At 50.2% G+C, this 20,483-nt stretch overlaps 1 protein-coding gene across 1 annotated transcript in view; it reads right to left on the reverse strand.

Moving 5' to 3' along the window:
• The window catches only part of GRM7 (glutamate metabotropic receptor 7), a 264,556-nt gene that overhangs the window by 117,195 nt on the left and 126,878 nt on the right, over positions 1 to 20,483 (reverse strand). Inside the window, exon 2 of the mRNA XM_044302450.1 lies at positions 5,369 to 5,585. Coding sequence (XP_044158385.1) covers positions 5,369 to 5,585 — 217 coding nt within the window. The remainder of the gene's footprint in view (positions 1 to 5,368; positions 5,586 to 20,483) is intronic.

Below are 20,483 nucleotides of genomic sequence, written 5' to 3' on the forward strand. Positions count from 1 at the left end.
TCCGGAGGTGGGAACCCCCCAGGCTTCATAGACCTGCACCCCCAGAAGTGACCGGCCAGGCGGAGTCATCAGAAATGGCATCTTGAAATATTCCTGTCATTCTAGTACATTATATCATATAATAGCCCTGCTTTATTCATAGAAGAGGGGAGGAATAGGAAAGAATGCCCCAGTCCTTGGTGTGCAGTGATATAATGCCCCAGTCCTTGGTGTGCAGTGATATAATGCCCCAGTCCTTGGTGTGCAGTGATATAAAGCCCCAATCCTTGGTGTGCAGTGATATAATGCCCCAGTCTCTGGTGTGCAGTGATATAATGCCCCAGTCTCTGGTGTGCAGTGATATAATGCCCCAGTCCTTGGTGTGCAGTGAAATAATGCCCTAGTCTCTGGTGTGCAGTGATATAATGCCCCAGTCCTTGGTGTGCAGTGATATAATGCCCCAGTCTCTGGTGTGCAGTGATATAATGCCCCAATCCTTGGTGTGCAGTGAAATAATGCCCTAGTCTCTGGTGTGCAGTGATATAATGCCCCAGTCCTTGCTGTGCAGTGATATAATGCCCCAGTCTCTGGTGTGCAGTGATATAATGCCCCAGCCCTTGGTGTGCAGTGAAATAATGCCCCAATCCTTGGTGTGCAGTAATATAATGCCCCAGTCCTTGGTGTGCAGTGATATAATGCCCCAGTCTCTGGTGTGCAGTGATATAATGCCCCAGTCCTTGGTGTGCAGTGATATAATGCCCCAGTCTTTGTTGTGCAGTGATATAATGCCCCAGTCTTTGTTGTGCAGTGATATAATGCCCCAGTCTTTGTTGTGCAGTGATATAATGCCCCAGTCTTTGTTGTGCAGTGATATAATGCCCCAGTCTCTGGTGTGCAGTGATATAATGCCCCTGTCTCTGGTGTGCAGTGATATAATGCCCCAGTCTCTGGTGTGCAGTGATATAATGCCCCAGTCCTTGGTGTGCAGTGATATAATGCCCCAGTCTTTGTTGTGCAGTGATATAATGCCCCAGTCTTTGTTGTGCAGTGATATAATGCCCCTGTCTCTGGTGTGCAGTGATATAATGCCCCTGTCTCTGGTGTGCAGTGATATAATGCCCCAGTCTCTGGTGTGCAGTGATATAATACCCCAGTCTCTGGTGTGCAGTGATATAATGCCCCAGTCTCTGTTGTGCAGTGATATAATACCCCAGTCCTTGGTGTGCAGTGATATAATGCCACAGTCTCTGGTGTGCAGTGATATAATGCCCCAGCCTTTGTTGTGCAGTGATATAATGCCCCTGTCTCTGGTGTGCAGTGATATAATGCCCCTGTCTCTGGTGTGCAGTGATATAATGCCCCAGTCTCTGTTGTGCAGTGATATAATACCCCAGTCCTTGGTGTGCAGTGATATAATGCCCCAGTCTCTGGTGTGCAGTGATATAATGTCCCAGTCTTTGTTGTGCAGTGATATAATGCCCCTGTCTCTGGTGTGCAGTGATATAATGCCCCAGTCTTTGTTGTGCAGTGATATAATGCCCCAGTCTCTGGTGTGCAGTGATATAATGCCCCAGTCCTTGGTGTGCAGTGATATAATGCCCCAGTCTTTGTTGTGCAGTGATATAATGCCCCAGTTTTTGGTGTGCAGTGATATAATGCCCCAGTCCTTGGTGTGCAGTGATATAATGCCCCAGTTTTTGGTGTGCAGTGATATAATGCCCCCGTCACTGTTGTGCAGTGATATGATGCCACAGTCCTTGGTGTGCAGTGATATAAAGCCCCAATCCTTGGTGTGCAGTGATATAATGCCCCCGTCTCTGTTGTGCAGTGATATAATGCCCCTGTCTCTGGTGTGCAGTGATATAATGCCCCAGTCTCTGGTGTGCAGTGATATAATGCCCCAGTCCTTCGTGTGCAGTGATATAATGCCCCAGTCTCTGGTGTGCAGTGATATAATGCCCCAGTCTCTGGTGTGCAGTGATATAATGCCCCAGCCCTTGGTGTGCAGTGATATAATGCCCCAGTCTCTGGTGTGCAGTGATATAATGCCCCAGTCTCTGGTGTGCAGTGATATAATGCCCCAGTCCTTTGTGTGCAGTGATATAATGCCCCAGTCTCTGGTGTGCAGTGATATAATGCCCCAGTCTCTGGTGTGCAGTGATATAATGCCCCAGTCTCTGGTGTGCAGTGATATAATGCCCCAGTCCTTCGTGTGCAGTGATATAATACCCCAGTCTCTGGTGTGCAGTGATATAATGCCCCAGACCTTGGTGTGCAGTGATATAATGCCCCAGTCTCTGGTGTGCAGTGATATAATGCCCCAGTCTCTGGGTGCAGTGATATAATGCCCCAGTCTCTGGGGTGCAGTGATATAATGCCCCAGTCCATAGAGTACAGTGATATAATACCCCAGTCTCTGGTGTGCAGTGATATAATACCCCAGTCTCTGGTGTGCAGTGATATAATTCCCCAGTCTCTGGTGTGCAGTGATATAATGCCCCAGTCCTTGGTGTGCAGTGATATAATGCCCCAGTCTCTGGTGTGCAGTGATATAATGCCCCAGTCTCTGGTGTGCAGTGATATAATGCCCCAGTCCTTGGTGTGCAGTGATATAAAGCCCCCGTCTCTGTTGTGCAGTGATATAATACCCCAGTCTCTGGTGTGCAGTGATATAATACCCCAGTCTCTGGTGTGCAGTGATATAATGCCCCAGCCCTTGGTGTGCAGTGATATAAAGCCCCCGTCTCTGGTGTGCAGTGATATAATGCCCCAGTCCTTGGTGTGCAGTGATATAATGCCCCAGTCTCTGTTGTGCAGTGATATAATGCCCCAGTCTCTGGTGTGCAGTGATATAATGCCCCAGTCCATAGAGTACAGTGTATTGTCTCCTGTTGTTACTTAGTTGCTGATTTGTTGCTCATGGAGTATATAACATTCTTCTGGATTGCATTGGGATAGAGCAGTGGTGTTTTATCTGGGTCTCTCCAGCTGTTGTAGGACTACACCTCCCATCATCCTCTGACAGTCGCTCAAATTGGTAGTTTATACAGCAGCTGCAGCAGCACAGGTTGAAAACTCCTGGTGTGGAGGGTAAAGGGTTACAGACGCCCGCAGGATCTGGCACCTGAGGACAGGGTGCTCCAGGTCTCTCTCCTGCTGCCCCGATGCCATGGCTAGCCTCTAGACTCTGCTGGCCGTATATCACTAAGGAGCCCATTGCTTTCGTTCGGACCACACTTGGCAGCGCTCTCTAGACTGTCTCTGCGCTCATCTCACTTTCTAACCGGACCTATCTGCGGCACGGTGGCGCCTCTCCAGCGCAGCGCAGCGGATTTTAAGGCCCTGCAGTACTATTAGAAGATAGAATTCAGCCCAGTTTGACACGGCCGGTTATCCCCCCCGCCAACCAATAGCGCCGCGCTCTGTAACAGGCAGCCATGATTCCTCGGTCTGAGACGCGTCTACAGCACGAGTCAGTGCGACCAGAGGCTCAGTCCTAGTTTTGCTGGCGGCTGAGAGCGCAGGCTCCTTACATTATTAACAAGGTGGAGGAGAGACATGGTCGGTGCACGGCGGGCGCTGCCATCATTAAGCACGCTGGCAGAGACGAGGATCCGAAGTCTGAGAAGCCGACCGCACCATGGCTGCCGGATCCTGCGCCTTTAACATCTCTAGGCTGCGATTTAATGGCTTCCTCCTCTGTACTCCATGTGCAGACACCATGTAACGTCTCTCTTTATTATGGGGGTCTCGCTGGAGGCTTGATCCTGTGCGGCTGCTGCACGGGGACCCTCGGGCCGTCTGCCCCTTCACATGAACCGCGCTTCCCCTACTGAAATATCATCGCTCACAAATATTACTGCCTGTGTTATGGCCCCTGTGTATACGGCAGCGGAGCCGGGATTGTGCTGACGGCGGGAAGCTCATTATTCTATAAAGGGTTTTAGGGGGTGGCAAACGGGGCAACTGCCCGGGGCCTCCATCTCCAGTGCCCCCCGGAGGGAGCAATCTCAATTTACCATCCAACTCTTCACTGTTCTACGCCAACAGGGAATGTACAGTTAACCCCTTTTAATTACCTACACCACCAAGGAACGTAAAATGAAGCCCTTTCAGTGCCTTACACCACCAGCGAGGATACAGTTAACCCTTCAAGTACCCTAGACCACCTGGCAATGTGCAATTAACTCTTCATATTACCCTGGATCACCAAAGAAGGTTAAATTAACCCCATTCACTACCTTGGATCACACGGCAATGCAAAAGTAACCCTTTCCCTACCTTAGACCTCCAGGAAATGTAGAATTGACCTTTTCACTAGCCTAGACCACCAGAGGCTATAAAATGAGCCTATTTTACACTGGAATATACAATTAACCCTTGCTCTACTCTAGAACACCTAGCAATGTACAATTACCCCTCGCTATTACCCTGAATCATAAAAGCATGCAAAATTTACCCCCTTCACTCCATTGCACCTCAAGAGAATGCTAAGTTACCCTTTCGCTACCCGGGACCATCGGAGAATGTAAAATGAACCCTGTTCACTGCCTTAGATCTCCAGGGGGTAACACCTTTCACTGCTTTAAATCCCCAGAGAATATACAATTAACCCTTTCACTAACCTAGACCACCAGGGAATATACAATTAACCCTTTCACTACTCATGTAAAACTAACACCTTGCACTGCTTTAAATCCCCAGAGAATATACAATTAACCCTTTCACTAACCTAGACCACCAGGGAATATACAATTAACCCTTTCACTACTCATGTAAAACTAACACCTTTCACTGCTTTAAATTCGGGGAGAATATACAATTAACCCTTTCACTACCCTAGACCCCCAGGGAATATAAAATTAACCCTTTCGCTACTCTAGACCACCAGTGATTGTCAATTTTAGAAAGTAAATGACTAAATATAGCAGCCCCGTTTAGGTTTCCATTTTCTATAGTTATTTGTTCGAGGGGGTAGATTTTCCGCTGACTTTTCAGGTATTACTGAGTATTATATAATATTATAAAGGTAACATAATGCAGCATAGCAGAGTGCCGTGCATTGTGGGGTCCGAGACAAGCTATTAGTGGGGTGTCTGTCAGCACAGGGTGAACTGATTCAAATAGAAGAATTAAGAATTATGTATGCTGCTTTGGAAGTGACTGGAGTATGACATGATGTAACTCAAGCTCAGTAGAAGGGAAGAAAAACAAACCTACCCCAAAGTGACTGAAGATTACAAGTGAATATGCTGAGCGGAGCCCTCCGAAATGTCATAGAGGATTTGGTCAGCATCTTCATGCTGGAGACATTGGAGGATGCCGCCATCGCTATCCGTCCAGTGACCTCTAATAACCCCAAGATTATTATAGATTAGTCGCTCCTTACCTTCTTCTCTGGAAATTTGCATAAATGACTCCACCCCTTTCTCCCCATAACTTCCTTCTGACGCCAGCGTGGACACGTAATTCCATCCCATTGACTTGACGATGTCCACCATGGCCTGGGCCTGGAAGGAATCCGGAGGGACCACCCGAGAGAAGAAGTCATAGCGGCGGTCATCGCTCAGCTCAGGCGCAGTGGAGCCGTAACTGATCTGCGGGATCTGCCGGGAGAAAAAGGACAAGACATCAATATCAGGAACCCCAGAAGCAACCAAAAACTCAACAGCACATGGAAGGTCAATGTGGTCAGCCATGGCAGGCTCCCGTAAACCTGCGGACTCATGCAAGGCAATGCACGTTCCTCATTCTGGATCCTGGGAAAGCTGGGTTACGGGAGTGTCATCGGAGGAGTAGATGCAGCTTTATTAGTTATTAAAGGGACTGTCGCCTGGTTTTGGGCCACTAAACCACCAGCACGGCGCTGCGCTGCGTCCGTCCCTACGAATGATAGTAAATGGAAATCGAACCAGCTGTCCGGGGGCTGTGAGTGATCAGCGCTTCGCCCCCCGGAGAGGATGTAAATGGAGGATGAAGCCATAGGGATAATAAGCGGGACATGAGATAGAAGCGTAAAGACAGACCCCGGGCCTGTACTATCAGATATCCCGCTCTCCCCGTGATAGATCTGCAGTCGGCCGGCGCAGCTATCTACTCCACATCTCTAAAGCGTTTTATGTTTCCCTATTTCATGATAATTTACCATTCATGAGAGACGCCATAAGCGCGAATTGGAATTTTATTTTGTAATTTTGTGTAGATGCCAAGTGAAATGCATCAACAATGCCGAAGAACAGAACATGGCGCACAAAGGAGGCTCAGCCGCGGTATATTAGTCACATCACTCAAGTTAAAAGTTTAAAGAGACCACTACACAGATATCGAAAGTGAGCTGAAAACATAATGCCTCATCCTGCAATTCTCTATGTTATACTCCAGAGCTGCACTCGCTATTCTGCTGGTGCAGTCACTGTGTACATACTTTACTTATCCTGTACTGATCCTGAGTTACATCCTGTATTATACTCCAGAGCTGCACTCACTATTCTGCTGGTGCAGTCACTGTGTACATACATTACTTATCCTGTACTGATCCTGAGTTACATCCTGTATTATACTCCAGAGCTGCACTCACTATTCTGCTGGTGCAGTCACTGTGTACATACATTACTTATCCTGTACTGATCCTCAGTTTTACAGCAAGACACGGAGGCTCCTATTGCTATCTCCTTCTTTACTTTCCACCAATAGCAGCAAAGAAGAAATTTACATAATCATAACAATAAAGGACCCTCCCCTGACAGATCCTATAATAAGCAGTGTCCTCTTCAGTAACTTCCTCTTTCTTTGCTGCTCCACCAAAGCTAAGTAACATCTATTCACCAGGGCCGGCCTTAGGTGTTCAGGCGCCCTGTGCGAGCTAACCTTGTGGCGCCCCCCCCCCCCCCCCCCCAAAAAAAAAAAAAAACACTGCTTGTTGCTGGCATCATGGCATAGGCTGGCTGACTATCCAACCAAGTAGTTACCAGCCCTCACACCCCAAAGGCCGGTGTAATGTTATACTTCCCTAGTTCGTGAGATTTCCCTACCCTCGTCACTTCCGGTCGCACCGGACATGACGTGAGGAGGTGTGCAGCGCCGCGCAGGCGCACAACGACAGGTTAGGGAAATTTCACAGCAGAGTGCGCATGCGCCAGGAGCCTCGCCGGCGGTTAGGGTAGGGAAAAACTATGGGCCAATGCGCAGTGATCGGATGGATGTTTTCAGCTGAACACCGGCCGACACTGCGCATGCACCGGGAGCCTCACCAGCGGTTAGGGAAGGGAAAAATTACGTACGGGCCAGTGCTTTTTCCCTACCCTAAACGCTGGTGAGGCTCCCAGCGCATGCACAGTGTCGGCCGGTGTCCAGCTGAGAAAATTTGTTTCCAATGTAGTATTAATAACTAAACAATTAAATAATAAACATATTGCATTGTCTACTTACCACCAGGACAATAAGATGATCTGGACTCTGGCTGCAGTCTGGCTCTGGGGACTCCATTGTCATTCTCTCCCCCCCCCCCCCCCCCCCCCCCTTCCCTTGTCACTCTCATTATCCCCCCTCTCCCTTGTCACTCATTATTCCACCCGCCCTCCCTTGTCACGCTCATTATCCCCCCCCCCCATCACTCTCATTATTCCCCCCCCCCATCACTCTCACTATTCCCCCCCCCCATCACTCTCATTATTTCCCTCCCCCATCACTCTCATTATTTCCCCCCCCCCATCACTCTCATTATTTCCCCCCCCCATCACTCTCATTATTTCCCCCCCCATCACTCTCATTATTTCCCCCCCCATCACTCTCACTATTCCCCCCCCCCATCACTCTCATTATTTCCCCCCCCATCACTCTCATTATTCCCCCCCCATCACTCTCATTATTTCCCCCCCCCATCACTCTCATTATTCCCCCCCCCCCATCACTCTCATTATTTCCCCCCCCATCACTCTCATTATTCCCCCCCCATCACTCTCACTATTCCCCCCCCATCACTCTCATTATTTCCCCCCCCCCCCATCACTCTCATTATTTCCCCCCCCCCATCACTCTCATTATTCCCCCCCCCCATCACTCTCATTATTCCCCCCCCCCCATCACTCTCATTATTTCCCCCCCCCCATCACTCATTATTTCCTCCTCCCCCCCCCATCACTCTCATTATTTCCTCCCCCCTCCCCCCTTGTCACTCTCTCTCTTCCCTCCCCCCTTGTCACTCTCTCTCTTTCTTTCCTCCCCCCTCGTCACTCTCTCTTTCTTTCCTCCCCCCTTGTCACTCTAGTGTACCTCTAGTGTAGCGTGGCCGAGCTCTGTTCGATCCGCGGTACAGGAGCATTTGTTTCCTGTACCCGGCCGGACTGACAGGAAGTGCACACTAAGTGAGCACTTCCTGTCAGTCCGGCCGGGTACAGGAAACAAAAGCTCCTGTACCGCGGACCTAACAGAGCTCGGCCACGCTACACTAACAGGCGCAGGCAGGATTCTTTAGAGCGGCAAGCCACTCAGGCGGCGCAGAATGAGGGGCGCCGCCAGCCGCCCCCAACTTATATAAGCAACTTTTTTTTTACCGCAACGGGCGCCGGGCGCCCCCTGCTGAGTACAGGAGGGAGGGGGGGGCTCGCCTGCCCATATTACATTGCGGGCTGTCGGCCGCCCGGCGCCCCTGTTGCTATGGCGCCCTGTGCGGCCGCACAGCCCGCACACCCCAAAGGCCGGCCCTGCTCCTCCCCCCCCCATCACTCTCATTATTTCCTCCCCCCTCCCCCCTTGTCACTCTCTCTCTTCCCTCCCCCCTTGTCACTCTCTCTCTTTCTTTCCTCCCCCCTCGTCACTCTCTCTTTCTTTCCTCCCCCCTTGTCACTCTAGTGTACCTCTAGTGTAGCGTGGCCGAGCTCTGTTCGATCCGCGGTACAGGAGCATTTGTTTCCTGTACCCGGCCGGACTGACAGGAAGTGCACACTAAGTGAGCACTTCCTGTCAGTCCGGCCGGGTACAGGAAACAAAAGCTCCTGTACCGCGGACCTAACAGAGCTCGGCCACGCTACACTAACAGGCGCAGGCAGGATTCTTTAGAGCGGCAAGCCACTCAGGCGGCGCAGAATGAGGGGCGCCGCCAGCCGCCCCCAACTTATATAAGCAACTTTTTTTTTACCGCAACGGGCGCCGGGCGCCCCCTGCTGAGTACAGGAGGGAGGGGGGGGCTCGCCTGCCCATATTACATTGCGGGCTGTCGGCCGCCCGGCGCCCCTGTTGCTATGGCGCCCTGTGCGGCCGCACAGCCCGCACACCCCAAAGGCCGGCCCTGCTATTCACTATATGGTTATTGCTTTTACTGCGATTTAAGGGTTAATCTCTGAGCTTTAGTTTGCTCAGGGTGCCATGTTTTATGCTGTATTTCTTTATAGGGTTTTATCCCCTTTATATTTATGTTATTTTACTTGGGCCTTTATATCTTGTTGATTTCTGGGCCCTCTTTACCTTCTTGGGGGGGTTTCTCCCCCTATTTAGCGTTACCCTATTGTTTTAGTGCCGGTTTTTCTTCCGGCTGCGCTTTGCTATTGGCGATTCTCACCATCTATTTATTCCTCCTAGCCTGCGGCCTGTCCTGCGTCCAGAGGGTTTTCTCCCCTCTTACCTTTTTCCTCAGCGCTCCGCTGTTAGTTTCGCTCCGGCGCAGGCCCGGCTTGGTTTTCCCGTGGGCCGCGAGATCTCGGCGGCCATTTTGGGAGCTCCCGCGCGTGTCATCGCGGGATTTCGGCTCTGCTTGTGCATCGGACGGTATCGGCTACTCTCTGCGGCTACTGGGGTGATTAACCCCTCTCTTGGTTAGTTCTTGGGTTCTGTTAGGCCTACCTCTACCCTTGTTAGTCTCCCCTTAGGTTCTGTGTTGCCATTATTATTATCTTATAGAATTAAACATGTCATCCGACCGATCCCCATCCGAGCCTACCCCCCCTACATCTGGGGACCCCGGTAGGTCTGAGATGGCGGTGCAGGCCCTGGAATTACAGCGCTCTGTGTCAAGCGCAATAATAGAAGCCATGGGATCCATATCATCCATGATATCCCAAACCATATCCCAGGCTCATTATCTGCCCATGCTCCTGGCCCCTCTAGTCTGACGCCTATAACTCATCCGCAGCCTGCCGCTTGTGATACTCCTAATATACAGGAGAACCTGACTGGTGTGATCTCAGCCACCATTGATAGCGCGCATAGATCGCGCAATAGAGCCTTACCGCGCCAGGCAGAAAGGGCACGCACGTGGAAATGTGCTAGAGCACAAAACAGTGATGTGGAATCAGAGTTGGATTCTGATGCGGAGGCTTTTGCGGAGGCGAGCGGCAATTTGGAAGTGGAAATGGAATATTACATTCCGGGCACTACTGACCCCGTGCCTTCCACCTCTGGGTCTGTGGGTCCTGCCACCACCACTCCCAATGCGGCACCTGCCCTGGTGGACCCCTCTGGCGACCCTTTATTCGACCCTGATGCCCTCCACCACCCTAGAACGGCGGAGTGGCTGCCGACGGCTCATGTGAGCACGTATCTGGAGCACTGGGTGCGCCGTCCTCTCAGTAGAGGCGCGCAGCAAACTCAGTTCCGAATGTCCCAGACCACTAGTTCCCAACAGGGTCTGTGAGACGCCTTCAGTCGACCCAAAAAAATGACCCAGTTCCTGTCTAGGACCGGCTGGGACCCCCGTAAGGGGTTGGATTCGGCACTAAGGAGTTGCCAGGACAAGCTCCTAGACATATTTGGTCCCCTGGCCAAAATTTTTGAGATGGCCGAATCGGCCAGAGTTGACGGCTCTCCAATAACGGAGGAGCGTTCTGGATGGATACAGAGAGCCATCTGTATCGCGGGCAGCTCTAACTCGTCCCTGGCCATTGAACGGCGTAAAGCCATACTGTTCAAAATTGACCCGAAACTGGTTAACCTGGCACTTACCGAGGCAGGAAAGGACGCTAATGGCCTACTGTTTGGGGACTCCTTTATCAAGGGCCTCGGCAGATATGTGGGGGCATTTACGGCACTAGACAAGGCCTGGTCCTCCATGCGTAGGGTGTTCCAGGGACGGGTCTCTGCCAGGGCCGGCAGTAGTAGGGGCCGCCTGTCCGGCCGTTCCACGTTTCAGGCCCGTAGCTGGGGCAGAGGCTCCTTTTCGCAAATTCAGCCCTTTCAGGAACAGAGGAACCCTCCTCCATTCTTCCCGGCCAGAGGCGGCCAATGGCGATCGAGGTCCGTTCGAGGGAATCCGTCTTTCCGATAATCCTACGGTAAGTCTTTCCCCTGTGGGGACTTCTTTGTGTCGGGGGCAGACTCCGTCTTTGTTCCCACGTTTGGTCCGGGATTACATCAGACCCATGGGTGCTGACCACTGTGCAGGGGTTCCACATAGAACTCACGGATTCGCCAAATCTTATCCCTTCACCCCCTCCACTTCCTCTGGCGCGACCAGACAGGGAACTCGTGGACTCAGAACTGTATTCCCTTTTTCAAAAGGGCCATAGAAAGGGCCCCTCCTACTCCGGAGGGTGTACTCAGCAACATTTTTCTGGTTTCAGAAAAAGGGCGGACAAATGCGTCCGGTGATAAATCTTCGTGCCCTTAACGCAGTGGTGCGCTATCGCCACTTCAAGATGGAGGAAATTCACCTCCTTCGGGACTTGCTGGTTCCGGGGGACTGGATGGTGAAGCTGGACCTCAAAGATGCTTATCTTACGGTCCCGATTGCCTCCACGTCCAGGAATCTCCTGCGCTTCCTGTGGAGGGGCGAAGTGTGGCGCTTCACTTGCCTTCCATTCGGCCTTTCTTCAGCGCCTTGGTGCTTTACCAAACTTCTGCGCCCGGTCATGGCCTGGCTACGGAGTCGGGGGGTGCGTCTAGTCATCTATCTAGACGACATCCTCATTATGCATCAATGTCAGTCGATGCTGCTTCAACACCTTCAGTGGACCTCGAACCTCCTTACGGCTCTTGGCTTTCTGCTGAACCCCAAGAAGTCCTGCTTCACGCCGTCTCGACGGATGGAGTTTCTGGGCTTCACGGTGGACTCTGTCGCGGAATCTCTCAGTCTTCCGTCATAGAAATTGCGGACGATACGCAAGGAGTTGAGACATGCTCTCTCAGCTACCTCCCTATCCTTACGCCATCTGGCTCGCATCATTGGCCTGTTGGCCTCCTCTATCCAGGCGGTGTTCCCCGCTCCTCTCCATTATCGGGCTCTACAACGCCTGAAGATCGCCCACCTTCGTACTGGGGCCTCATTCGCGGACGCGGTGGTTCTGGATCAAGAGGCTCGGGAGGAACTCTGTTGGTGGATATGCAACTTGGATGCCTGGAACGGCAGAGCGATCTTCGGATTTCAACCAGAATTCACGGTGGAGTCGGACGCGAGTCTCCAAGGCTGGGGTGCCCACTGCGAGGGTGTTTCCACAGGGGGTCGATGGTCGGAGGACGAGACCCAATTCCACATCAACGCTCTGGAACTTCTGGCGGGCTCCTTGGCCATCCGGAGTTTTACCAAGGACATCGCACATGTGTGCATCCGTCTACGCATGGACAATGTGTCGGCGGTCCGCTATGTCAATCACCTGGGCGGCACCCAATCGGCTACCTTGGCCCGACTGGCGAAAGAGTTCTGGTCCTGCTGTCTTCCAGGGACATCATGGTACGGGCGGAGTACCTTCTGGGTCTACACAACTACCGAGCGGATCGGAGTTCCAGATGCTTCACGGACGGCAGCGATTGGAGGCTCGCACCGGAGATGTTCTCCGTGATCTCGGACGCCTGGGGTCCTTGTGCCATAGACCTTTTTGCGTACCGGCTTAATACTCACTTGCCCAGGTTCTTCAGCTGGCGCCCGGATCCGGAGGCGGTGGATGCGTTTCTCCAGGACTGGTCATCAGCTCTACATTACGCGTTTCCACCTTTTGCCATGATCCCGAGGATGTTGCTACAGACTCGTCGTCAGCATGCGGAGTTGGTGGTGGTGATCCCTTTCTGGGGGTCTCAAACCTGGTACCCGATCCTCCTGGAACTCCTAGTGGATGCACCTCTCCTCCTTCCGGATCGGACGGATCTCCTCCAGGACCCTCTGGGTGCTCCACACCCCCTGCTGGGCGACGGATCCCTTCAACTTCTGGCATGCCGACTCTCAGGACTCCCGGTGAGGTTGAGGGAATTTCGGAGGCAACTAGACGCCTCCTGGACAACGCTTGGGCTCCCGTCACCAGAAAGTCTTACCGGGCAGCTTAGGGATCTTGGGTTGGCTGGTGCCTGGAACGGGACCTGGATCCCATTTCGGCGCCTGTGACCCATTTATTACAATTCCTTACGTCTCTTTTGAGGCAGGAAAAGCTTATCGGACCATTAATTTGTTCCGTTCAGCGATCTCTTCTACTCATCAGGGTTTTGATGGCGTTCCGGCGGGTCAACACCCTTCGGTGTCACGCCTTCTGCGTGGCTCACGCTTGGCTCGGCCTCCTCGGCCACGCTTCACCACTACGTGGGACGTTTCCCTGGTCCTTTCTTTCTTCTCTGCGTGGCCTGAAAACGCGGCTCTTTCCCTCCGTCAGCTGTCGGCCAAGTTGCTGACCCTCTTTTGCCTCATTTCCTGTAAGAGGGTTTCCGATGTCAGGGCTCTGGATCATGATGCGAGATCCTTTACTCCCGAGGGCGTCACATTTCACATTACGCGGCGCACCAAGACCAATATTCGGTCTGTGTCTTATCCCTGTTTCCCGTCTTCCCCGGCGCTTTGTCCTGTGGCCTGCTTGCGGGAATATGAGTTGCGCACTCGGGCTCACCGCTCTGCGGACGTTCCACAGTTGTTCCTCTCTATTCGCCATCCCTTTGGCCCGGTGTCTAGTCCCACTTTGGCGCGTTGGATGAAGTGGGTCATGTCCCTTTCGGGGATTGATACGGCGGTCTTTACCGCTCATTCGGCCAGGGGCGCGGCTGCCACTGCCCTGGCTGTTTCGGGGGCTCGTTTGGAGGACATTTTGCGTTTGGCTGACTGGTCTAAGGCCACGACGTTTAGAGGATTTTATTTTCGGCCGCCACCTCATGTGTTTTCATCGATTATTGATCAGCTTTGAACTTGCAATATGAGCCTCCGTGTCTTGCTGTAAAACTAAATGATTTTCCTATTTCATGACGTAAAGTCATAGTTTTATTAAAGACACGGAGGCGAGTATTGCCCACCCTGGATATTTCTCCTGCCCGCCCTTTTGTGGTGTTATTATTATTGGACTGTTTACATTGTCTTTTATGGTTATTTATTACGTATAATTGTATTAATGACTGTTTATGGTTCTGTTTTCAGCGACCTTATAATGTACGACCGTTTCCAGGGTCGATCTTGCTCAGTTTCTGACTGATTCTTACACTGGCTATATTATTTGCTCTGTTTCAGGTTGAAGTTTCCTCGGCGTATGGACTTCTACGTTGTCCCAGGTTTCCTGAGGTGTTAGCCATGTTGGCTTGAATTCTACGGTGTGATGGACCAGAATGGTTCGTTCTCGGGTCCAGTTCCAGTTTCCAGTTACGGTTACGGTTATGCAGTTGGTGTCACGGATACAAAGAAAGAGGAAGTTACTGAAGAGGACACTGCTTATTATAGGATCTGTCAGGGGAGGGTCCTTTGTTATGATTATGTAAATTTCTTCTTTGCTGCTATTGGTGGAAAGTAAAGAAGGAGAAAGCAATACTCGCCTCCGTGTCTTTAATAAAACTATGACTTTACGTCATGAAATAGGAAAATCATTTAGTTACATCCTGTATTATACTCCAGAGCTGCACTCACTATTCTGCTGGTGCAGTCACTGTGTACATACATTACTTATCCTGTACTGATCCTGAGTTACAGCCTGTATTATACTCCAGAGCTGCACTCACTATTCTGCTGGTGCAGTCACTGTGTACATACATTACTTATCCTGTACTGATCCAGAGACACATACTGCATTATACTCCAGAGCTGCACTCACTATTCTGCTCCTGGAGTTGCTGTGTACATACATTACATATTCTCTCACCCTGCTTTTCTAGAAACCTCCGCAAGTGTTTTGTAGATCCACGGATCCGCAAAACACGGACACCGGCAATGTGCGTTCCGCATTTTGCGGACCACACATCACCGGCACTTAATAGAAAATGCATAATCTTGTCCGCGGACAAGAATAGGACATGTTCTATTTTTTGGGGGAACGGAATCCGCATTTCTGGATCCGGGCAACACATCGTGTGCAAAATGCGGAACAGAATTGCGGACATGTGAAAGGAACCCAAGGACCTTACTGGCAATCATTTTTAGGGATGCGCTCATACAAACTGTACTGTGACACAGTGAGGGGTGGTGTCTGGGAAGGCAGGTATTTTCCTCCCAGTGTGTGCGGCTGGGCTGGTTTCCAGCCAGGTGAGGTCAAATACTGGACCGGAGTTTAATTGCTGGTCTGGATTTTGGCAACACCTGGCTGTCCTTAAATAGGCAGCTGGGCTCAGCAGAGATGTGTCTGTTTTGGGCATCTGAGGCTTTGTGCCGTGCTGGAGGGCTGAGAGCCGCACGCTGGGGGGACAGGCCCTCTAAAGCCTTCTGTGGACTACTGGAGGCAGAACTGCCAGCAAGGGGACTTGTGTCATATGAACTTTCCATTGTGTGTGAATTAACACCAAGACTGCAGAGTTACTGCTGTTCTGTGCAACTGCCTCAAGTGTGAATAAACACTGACGTTTTGAGTTAAGAACGTGTATTTTGCCTCTGTACTGCGCCCGCTTACCCCATCTAACAGAGCGAAACCCCACAGTACATATAATACACACATGTAATAAGCACGCTCCTGACCAGCTTCATATGTCATTGGGGGTCAGTTTCAGGGCGTCTGCTATTCACAGACATTTCCTCATATATTCCTGTAGTCAAATTATAAAACTGTTGCATCTCATCTATCAAGGTGTCAGTGAATATCAGCTCTTTACGGTCCTCCCGCTGCCCCCGAGTCCCGGCCGTCGTTACTTGTCATTAAAATGTCAAAATTCTGCTCTGTTTATGGATGTGCCTGTCTGCCCGGTGATTGATCCGCGCTGTCGGTCTCGTGACGGTACAGGCAGCGCAGGGCGGCTCATTGCAAACTGCAGCTTTATTTAAAGTGCCATTCACCTGCACCAATGATCAGTTTCTTCCATTTTTTGCTATGTTTAAGATGTAAAGATAAGTGCAATTCACTATCCTCCGTGCCAGCTACTCGCCTCTCCTCCATCAGGCCACAGCCATGAACAATGACTCCAACTTAGCTGCATTGTCTATTGCAGACTGAGGTAGTCTAAAATCCACCATCTGTCTCATCATAAACTGTTATGCTATGTATCCCTCATACTTTAGACTACAGCTCTGCTCATTCATACTTTACACCACAACTCTTCTCTATCATTGGTTCCATGCATTACTTGACTCCAGTTAAGCTGTATTGTCTATTGGAGTGTAGGTAGTTTGAAATCAACCTATTGTCTCATTAAGCTGCTGCTTTACAGTGCAACTCTGCTCTAAAAGGTCCCAGCTATGATCAGTGGCTCCAGCTGTATTGTTTATCAGGGTCCCTCTTTGTGCTCTTGGGAACATGTTTAGGGTTGAGCAGAGAGAAGGGCTGTTACCTTAATAGAAACATTGAACAATCTCTGGAGTAATTCTCCTGAATGAAGGAATCCTGCGAGGACATCAATATCTGCACACAGGTGGAATAAGAATGATCCCACAAGACGTTACGCCCATGACTAGGAGCGCTCCAGTCTCAAGGGGAAAGCCTCAGGGGTATGGGAAATTGTTTTCTATAATCTTCAAGGAAGCACAAGCGATACACATGTATCCAATCCATAAGCACCATCTTCGTTTTACATGTGCCGGGGTACGGGGCATTCACCCCTGGTCAGTGATTGTGCGCCAAAACCAGGAGTGGAGCCTCCACAGACATAAGGTATAAGGCCTCTTGCACACAGCCGTGTGTCCCCTGTGGCGTGGGTCCGCAATACACGGGACACCGGCCGTGTGCATTCCGCATCACGGATGTGGACCCGGAGATGCGAACGGAAGCACGAAACGGAACCCTACGGAGTGATTTCATGGGGTTGCGTTCCGTGCTTCCGTTCCACAAAAAGATAGAACTTGTCTTATCTTTTTACCGAACGGACGGATCTCGGACCCCATTCAATTGAATGGGGTCGCGATCCGCATGCGGCATCCCCACGGTCGGTGCCCGTGCATTGCGGACGTTCGTGTGCAATTGGCCTAAAGGAAAAATCTGCACCTGTTCTGTGTTTGGGACCGGACCTGGTTTTGGCTCAAGATCACTGATGGAAATCACTGACCGAACACTGACTGTTTACGCCACCCCTGTTCAGGGAACTTGGATCTTTGCTTCAGAAGATGGATAAAGGAATTAACCAGCACTGAATGATCTAGAAATGAAGTGGCCGCTGTCTTTATGGACATGAATGGCTATGGAATAGGGTTGATTTTTTTCTTATAGATTTTAACCATTGACACTCTGTACTGAGGTTCACCATGGGGCCCTCGGCCCTTCTTCAGGGGCCACATAGCTGCAATCCTTGGTGACATGGCTTATGACTGCACCATGGCATGTTTCTGATTGTTCTGTTTCTCTGCATACAGCACAATGTCAGGCGGCTGCTGCGGTAATTGGCAGGCGGAGAATCTTCCCTTTCTTCAGAATCATTTGAGCGTCGTCTCTGGATTTGTGCGATTTCCTGCAGCCTCGCATTTACAGAAACTCTTATCATTCCAGCTGGATGTCTCTTCTGGAGGCTGCGGCTCATCCGGCCTCTGACACCCGGGGTACTTAGCTGCTCTTAATTTATGTTAATACCAGGATGCACTGCACTTAAGGACACTGAGCACACTTCTCATCATCCCTCTCATGGTTAACCCTTTCATTGGAGGCTAAGCACAATAGCTAATGTTCTACAGAGCTGTAGATGATTGATGATGATGATGATGATGATGATGAAGCTTACAGACGTTGCTCCTTTTATTTCCTATCCTCACATCATGACGTTATACTCCTGTCCTCACGAACATCATCATATGAAAGGACAGGGAACTGTCCCCCGCCAGATCACTAAACTTCTTTCCTGAAATACTCTGTGCTGCAGGGGATTCTACTCTTAGGCCCCTTTCACACAGGCGAGTATTCCGCGCGGGTGCAATGCGTGAGGTGAACGCATCGCACCCGCACTGAATCTGGACCCATTCATTTCTATGGGGCTGTGCAAACGAGCAGTGATTTTCACGCATCACTTGTGCGTTGCGTGAAAATCGCAGCATGCTCTACATTGTGCGTTTTCCACGCAACGCAGGCCCCATAGAAGTGAATGGGGCTGCGTTAAAATCGCAAGCAAGTGCGGATGCGGTGCGATTTTCACGCACAGTTGCTAGGAGACGATCGGGATGGACACCCGATCATTATTATTTTCCCTTATAACATGGTTATAAGGGAAAATAATAGCATTCTGAATACAGAATGCATAGCACAATAGGGCTGGAGGGGTTAAATTTTTTTTAAAAAAAATTAACTCAGCCGGCTTCTCTACTGTCTGTCTTCTGTGCTGTGTGCAGGAACAGGACCTGTGGTGACGTCACTCCGGTCATCACATGATCCATCACCATGGTAAAAGATCATGTGACGGACCATGTGATGACCGGAGTGACGTCACCACAGGTCCTTTGACTGCAATCAGCAAAGAAAGAGACAGAAAAGATGCCGGCTGCACGAGCAAGTGGATTAAGGTGAGTTACATTTTTTTAAAAAAAAAATTTAACCCCTCCAGCGCTATTGTACTATGCATTCTGTATTCAGAATGCTATTATTTTCCCTTATAACCATGTTATAAGGGAAAATAATACAATCTACAGAACACCGATCCCAAGGCCGAACTTCTGTGAAGAAGTTCGGGTTTGGGTACCAAACATGCCGATTTTTCTCACGTGCGTGCAAAACGCATTACAATATTTTGCACTCGCGCTGAAAAATCGTGCGTGTTCCCGCAACGCACCCGCACCTTTTCCCGCAACGCCCGTGTGAAACCAGCCTTAGACTGGAACCCTCCACAAAACTGGAACTCCTTTACTAAAATACTCTGTGCTGCTGGGAACCCTACTATTCAAATATGAAAACCTCACCAGATCAGCACGCTCTTCTCCTGAAACACTTCTGGGGCCCTTTTCCTTCCACTGTGAGCCTCCATTTAAGCCCTGTCGTCCTCCCGCTCCATCCTGATCTCCTTTCTCATTAGCAATGCTTGCACACGTTCTCAATTTTCTATCTGTTACATTGTTTCTTTTCAATGTTGTTGTTTTTTTTGTAATTAAAAGGAGACAAATAATTACAAATCCAGTCAGACCCCTTAAATTAAATTATCCATGTGACCCCTTAAAATGAGTTTCCTATATGTTTATTCCAAAAACCCTCCTGTCCCTAGGGGGGTAAGCGGTTGTGGTACTGCAGCTCAGCCCAATTTAATTCAATGGAGCTGAGATGCAACCCCAGACACAACCTGCGGCCCATTCATTTCAATAGGGCCGCAAAAGATGTGGACAGCACACCATGAGCTGTCCGCATCCGTAGTTCCGTTCCGCGGCCCTGCAAAAAATGATAGAACATGTCCTATTCTTGTCCACAATTGCGGACAAGAATTAGCATTTTCTATGATAGTGCTGGCCATATGCGGTCCGCAGATATCGGAACACACATGGACCAGCATCTGCGTTTTGCAGATCCGCAATTTGCAACACTACGGTTATCTGAATGAGGTGAAATACTGAAAAAAACACTTACAGTAGATAAGGGGTTCCAATTGTACCCATTTAATGCCACCCAGCACTTAACTGTATGCAGATGAGACACTGCGCCACTTTTAAAGCCCTCACGGATATTAGGGTTGGCATTTAACTCCTCTGTGGAAGAAGGACCTCTGATGAGGCCTCATGGTCCATACTGGCCGTAGGGAAGGTCCTGGTATTAGGACACGGGATGCCTATCCTTTTAGTCACTTGATTAGCATTTTTGGGGTGTCCAATAGGCCAATTACACCCCTAGTTTTGTTTTATTAGGGTATCATACAGAGAACTTAATTTAAAGGGTCAGTTCTAGTGACAGACACCATTTAAAGGGGTTGTCCACACTGGGTCTAGTAGGGCAGATGGAGGTGGAGGGAGTGACATCAATGGGCACCATTTAATATTACATTTGTATTGCAGAGAGATGAAGACTGGTCAGGTCACTTCTTCCAGGAGCAGGAATCTCTGGCTCAAGGAACCTTTGAGCAAAATTGAGGTTTTTCCATAGCAGAGTATCCCTTTAAGGGCTCGTTCACACTTGAATGGGTCTGCGATCCTTCCATTCCGCAAACTTCCCAGTACTGCTTCCGTAGTGTTCCGTTCCCTTCTTACGTTCCGCATCTCCGGATTTGCGGACCCATTGAAATGAATGGGTCAACATCCGTGA

Source organism: Bufo gargarizans, chromosome 7 (genome assembly GCF_014858855.1).
Source record: "Bufo gargarizans isolate SCDJY-AF-19 chromosome 7, ASM1485885v1, whole genome shotgun sequence".
Lineage (NCBI taxonomy): Eukaryota > Metazoa > Chordata > Amphibia > Anura > Bufonidae > Bufo > Bufo gargarizans.